Source organism: Apiospora marii (genome assembly GCF_038362585.1).
Source record: "Apiospora marii strain CBS 49790 chromosome Unknown utg000002l_segment0_segment0, whole genome shotgun sequence".
NCBI classification, from domain to species: Eukaryota; Fungi; Ascomycota; class Sordariomycetes; order Amphisphaeriales; family Apiosporaceae; genus Apiospora; species Apiospora marii.
In genome coordinates, this window is record NW_027117373.1 from 4,707,539 (window position 1) to 4,713,538 (window position 6,000).

At 52.6% G+C, this 6,000-nt stretch overlaps 1 protein-coding gene across 1 annotated transcript; it reads right to left on the bottom strand.

Moving 5' to 3' along the window:
* Positions 1 to 4,596: 4,596 nt before the first annotated feature.
* Positions 4,597 to 5,739, bottom strand: PG985_003185 (uncharacterized protein; the record flags this gene model as incomplete). Its single annotated transcript, XM_066822954.1, has 1 exon — positions 4,597 to 5,739. One exon carries the CDS (start codon positions 5,737 to 5,739, stop codon positions 4,597 to 4,599), a length of 1,143 nt encoding a protein of 380 aa, XP_066690386.1.
* Between the last annotated feature and the right edge of the window lie 261 nt (positions 5,740 to 6,000).

Sequence of the window (6,000 nt, forward strand, 5' to 3'; positions counted from 1 at the left end):
CCCCATGGGCACAGCCCCGCCAAGCAAGCGCAAGGAGAAGAAGCTGCCTGCTGAGATGACGCAAGTGCATTCCTCATGACAACGAATCAGGGCCGGAAGACGTGCTGTCAGTCGTCGAATGTCTCAAATTCCAGAGCGGCGAGAGCGATTGAATGGCCGGCACCTACCTGTCCATTAGTAAGTAAGATGCACGATACTCTAGGCGAACAGGCGTGCATGCTCCGTAAGGAACGATTGGATGGAGGGGTTTTTGGTCGTCGTTGGAAGTCCAAAGAAGCGGTGGAATGACTCGTTAGGCCATCGCATGCTCGGAACTTTTGCTGCTTCTCGAAGCGTTCTAAGCGCAGGCTAAGCAGAAAGTAAGCCCTACTCACAAGGACATGGCTAGTAATCAGTTGTCGATTGATTGATGGATTGATCGATCCACTACTACGTCTTAGGGGTAAGTTTACCTACCCTTGTGAGGTAGCGAAGTTAGTTATCGCGCGGTTACGATACTCTTCAGTGATATCGCCACCTGTATTCTCCGTAGTTTTTTACCTGGCAGGGGGTGGTAAACTTATGCCTGCAACGTCGTACAGCCGGAAACTCACGATGTACATGGACGACGGGTTTGACACATTGATTGTGGGCGAGCCTTGGCGGGCGTGCACCTGCCGTGATCCCATCGGAGCTGTACACGCAAATCGAGCGAACGGGTCCCGGGCATCAGCATACTTACTCGCACATAGTGGTACGTAGGTTCCAAGAGTTGATGGATGCGACACGAGGCCCGGTGCCTGCGCTCCGTCCGCCCGATCCGACGGATCAGGCAAGTCAAGTATTCTCGAGGATTTTTGCCAAGTACGGTAGCAACGCGCAACACACACACCGACTCGCAATAACGATGCTGCTGCTGCTGCTGCTTCTTGTGCTTCCAGAGACAACAGGCACTGAGACCGGCGCCGGGCTTCTAGCCGGACCCCCACCGCATACAATGCATGCATGCATGCATCGTTAATGGCCGGTAGTAATAGTACACATAATGTAGTGCATATAATTCTCAATGTTGGTGGAGATGAGTATGTGCTGCCCAACTCCAACTGGCCGTTGGTGGGTTCACCGCTTCTGGTGCTCCCTGAGAAGTGCATCTTTGACGTTACGCGGCTGCGCGGTGTAGTAAGGAAATGAGATTGAATCCTTCTCCGCAAAGGAGTCATCCCATTTCTGATCCATCGAGCCTTTTCTTGGCTGATGCTGATGGTGATGATGATGTGCAGTCGCATCGCGGCCCGCTCTGGGTTGTGGACTAGACAAAGGCGCAATTGTCGACTAGTAGCCCGAAAGTACCCTTAATGATTTGCAAGGGCTCCCTGAGCCATCCTCCTTGGGTGGCTGATGCGGTGCGGAGGGATGGACCTTGATAGGCGGATCGGCAGCTGGGCCGCAAAGTGGTTTCGCTACCATTCAATACGGTAGAGGAAGGAGCTTCACCCGTTGCAAGACACCTCGAGCTAACACTAAGTGCCCTTGTCGCGGGAGGGCAATATTGGACGACGCCGATGATGGCATCGTACTACTACTTGCTTACTTACCTACTCGTGGTAGTGCATCCATGATTGACACATGAGACGAGACACGTACCTTACAGATGTCGTCGGGTAATTGGAGAGGAAACCAAGGAAGCCAGGGGCGGGAGAACGGGGTTTCGCTCAAAGAGGAGGATGATGAAATGATTTACATTCGCCGTGCTGGCGCAGATCTCGCCTTTACCGCAGTTTCCAATGCTTCATGCACGAGATTCTGCATTGGGAATTGGGTTTGGGGTATGATGGGTCAGTAGAGAGAAGGGGTGAAAAACGAATAACGAATCAATCAATCACTTGATACTGCTAGTAGTAGAAGGGCCAAGAAGAAGCAAAGAGAACTGCCAATAGAGGGCCAACATTGAAAGTCTGCAATGACGCATCCGCACTAGTGAGGCATGCATTGCATAGTAAGTGTATGCCGAGGCAGGTAGAGGCAAGACCGTTAAAAGCAACGCCAGAGGAATGGGACGTCGAGAAGAAGAAGAAAAAAACAGGCATTGGGTGGCCTGCAGCATCTTGCATTGCTGCTGCAGTAGCGAACTCAATCATTGGCTGTCGTCCCATCGACTTTCTGGTTTTTCGGCCGACATAAGGTTAACTCAGTAGCGCCGAATGCGATGCTGCAGGCCTGCGAAAAGGGCTCCAATGCAACGGCGGGGCCGGCTTGCCGAGGGTCTTCAACTTTTTTTTTCTTGTTGAGTGAATGGAGTGATGGCCAATACCCTGATCGGAAGGAACCCTGATCGACACGACGGACGGCACGGGCGCGACGGCGATAGCGATGGTGCTACCCATAGATGCTCTATCCGGCAAGTAGCATGCATGCGCATAGGCAGTCTGTATGGCATGTTACCCTTCTTCTTCATGACTTGGGCATTCTGTAAAATTGGAAACCCGTGACGACGATGGACTTGACTGACTGACTGCTGGGCATGGAAGCATTGACGATGAACCTGAGCGTGGAAGGATTGGATCCCCCTGCCTTCTGTTTTCTCACACACTCTCTCCAGGTGTTACAGATTGATTGATTGCGGCGTCGAACAGCGGCTTCGGCGGCCACGCCGGAAATAATGGGGAAGCACAAGGACAAATGAACCTGGAGTAATGCCGTTGGGCTGAAGCAGTCCCCATCCGAACTGACTCATGCTACTAGCAGTGGTAGGTCGAGGAAACAAATAGATTGCGCGCGCCTCTACGCAGTAATACGTGCACACTGCTTAGTCGGTACTATTGCCTGGGGTCAGTCGGTAAGTACTGAAAGCAAGTTTGATGTATGTATGTCCGAAGTATGCTTATCTCCCCATGGATCAATACTAGTAAGTAGCCCGGACTATTTTCGATCCCGAGGTCAGATCATCTTTCACCTTGAACGGCGTTTGCGTGAATCGGGCAGGACATCGTGATAATTATTGATGACCCAGCCCAGACCCCCCGTAACCTAGACCCCCCTGCGCTCCAGGGCCGCCCAGAATCCTCTAGACCCCCAGCCCGTCATCCGCCTTCATAAGGTCAGCAGGTCAGCCACCGCAAACAACATGAGGACGGGAAATCCATATCCCCAACACGACTTACTCTTTGCTCATTTCACCAGGTTAGGCAAATACAAACAGCAAGCAAGCAATAAATAAATGCATGTGCCTACCTGCATAGACAAAGCAAGATGCGTCAGCAGCAAAAATAACCCGAGCATTGCCTGAACCAGCAAACAATAGATGGATCGCTATGCCGATGTTGGTTCTTGATATCGACACTACATACTGAGCCAAACCTTACTTACCTAGTGGCCCAAAGTCCAACCCCCTGTCCCGTACATGGACCCCGAAAACGATACATATCGTCCCGAAGGTGAACGAGACCGAACGCCTTTCCAATTAGACGATCTGACATGCATTGCATACACATCTCACCAACGGCAAACAAATGCACCCCTTTTCTCGATATTGACTGTTCCCTTTTGGAAGAGGTTCCTGAAACCGCTGTACACTGCGCCATCGCACCACCGAGTTCGAGAAGTCATATCAGCGCATGCATGCATGGTAGCTGCACCCGATAATGACAATGTTCGGTTCCCCCGTTGAGAAGATGCCAGCCATCGCGGGCCACTCCTCCTGCCTCCCCACCAGAATACCCCAAATAGTAATGCAATCCGGAGTACGGAGTAGTACGCAAGTAAATATAGTAGTAATACAAAACCTGCTTATGTTTCTTCTCCATACACGACGACGACGATAACAAGTTTCCTCTTCTTTCCTTGATTTGATGCATGCTAAGTCCGAGTCCGAGAAGGGGAATTGGTGGGGTTACCTTGCGCCGCCCGCTCAGGGGGATGACGTTTTTGGGAGGCGATGCAGCATCCCGCAAACTGAAGTGCAACCTCGGGGGCCGTGATCTATTTTCGTGTCACCTCATCCCCCCCCCCAAAAACAAGGATTACATAGCTTACAAATGTGCTTTTATTTTCAAGCATCTTCAAATCGCCTTGTTCGTATGCAGCAGGGTATGGTATGGTCAAGAGTAAATATTATTAACACAATGCGGGGGACCAACCAGAGCGGTAGGCCCCCCATCCTGTATTGAATAATGGCCAAATGAATCATGTTAAGGGTTCAAAGCCCCATGTGCCATATTCACTTGCCCAAGGCTAACGACTATGCAATAGTAGTAAAGGTAATAGTAGTAGTAGTAGTAGTAGTACCATCTCATGATTTCCTTATCCTAGGTAAGTAGGTAGCAGTAACCTCCATGACTTCGTTCCCTCCGTCAACTCCTCCCTCAAGCATGTAAGCGGCTTGAATATATCCCTTTCCCCTAATGCCCGGGAGACACCCTTCCAGATGCAACCTGTAGATTATATCCTAACCAATTCCAAAAGCCAGAAACCATTATGCGCCTAAGAGGTATCAATGATGAGGTGTCTGCTCTAGACACCCCTCTAAGAAAGTATATCGCTCTTCTTTTACCCTCGGAAACCTCTCCCATAAACTCCATGCTAGTGATAAAAAGAAAAAAATGCCAGATGAATGCGCCGCTATGCTGTAACGCCGTTGTCGAAGAATCGTGACCACATGCCCCGGCCCGTCTTGGCCCGCTTCGTTTTGCTGTGCCCGTCCTGGAGTTCTCGGAGCTGCTCCGGGCTGATCTCGTAGGGCAGTCGCGCCTTGCCGTCTTTCCTGTAGTGCATGCCTGCAGCCGGCTGAGGCATATCCAAAACGACCTCGACGGGCGACTCGTAGAGGTCACCACCTTCGGGGTAAACATAGGGCTCCTCCAGATCCGAGAGGGGCGTGCTCGACCGCGAGTGCTGGCGCGAAGAGATGGACGAAGCGTAGGAGCTGCTCGAGCTGCCTGTGCTGTATACAAGGCTCGGGGGTGTCGAGGGGTCCTGCACGAGGCGCACTGACTCGGGTGCCGGCGCAGCCACGGTCCTCGACCTCGAGTTGCCTCGGGAAGAAGGTGGCGAGGGGTACCGGGTCGCGGCAGCCCACCGCTCGGCCTCCTGCTGCTTGCGAACAGCTTCCTCCATCTTGCGTTGCATGCGGCGCACGTGCTTAGCCTCAACCTCGGCGCGGATAGGCGCCAGGAAGGGATCCAGCTCGCGGTAAAGATCCTCCTCCGTGATCCGCAGTTCCCAGTCCAGCAAGTACAGCAACTGCTTCTCCATCAGGTTGACCTCAGTCCGGCTGAAACCAAAGCTGTAGCCATCGGTGTGGATGGCGCTGTAGTTGGCCCAGTGCTTGTTCTTGGGCGAGCTGTCATTCAGGTACTTGGCTGCGAGGATGAGCGCAGCGAGGAAAATGCGGTGCGTGGTGCAGCGCAGGCCCTTGGCCATGGGTTGCAGCCGCGACTTTAACCTGTTGAGGTAGACCAAAGAGGACATCAGAGTAGGCACCTGGACGTTGGATGAGACAACCAGCTGCGTGATGAACTTCTCCAGTGTGGGTAGGCCCGCATCGTGGCACGGGATGGCCTTGGGCGAGGGCGTCCTAGGCGGAGTAGCGAGTTGAGTCCTGTTCAGAGCCGGCGGCGGCATCATGTTGGGGTCGCATTGGATGACGCTGTAGGCGGCGTCGGCCAAGTAGGAGATCATGGTGTTGCTCACGGGCTGGTAGACAAACCGCTCCAGGGCCTCGGCGTTAAGCTCCTCCATAGTCAAGCCTGATATCGACGCCATGGTGATGAGTGTGTTGTTTGGGTAAGACTGCAAAAGCAGGTGAGGTTGGAATGCGTCGATGAGTTTGTTGTGTAAGTAAGCAGGAGCGCCGACAAGGGGTAGGCCTGCTTTATGTGTGTTGGTTGTCCAGAGGTATGGATGCAACAAGAATGCTCAAGACGGAACAAGAGAGACCGAAAGGAGCAAGTCCGGGGAAGTGAGACTGGGAGAGCTATCGGTATTATAATGAATGGACCAACAGCAAGCAAATATGTGTGTGTG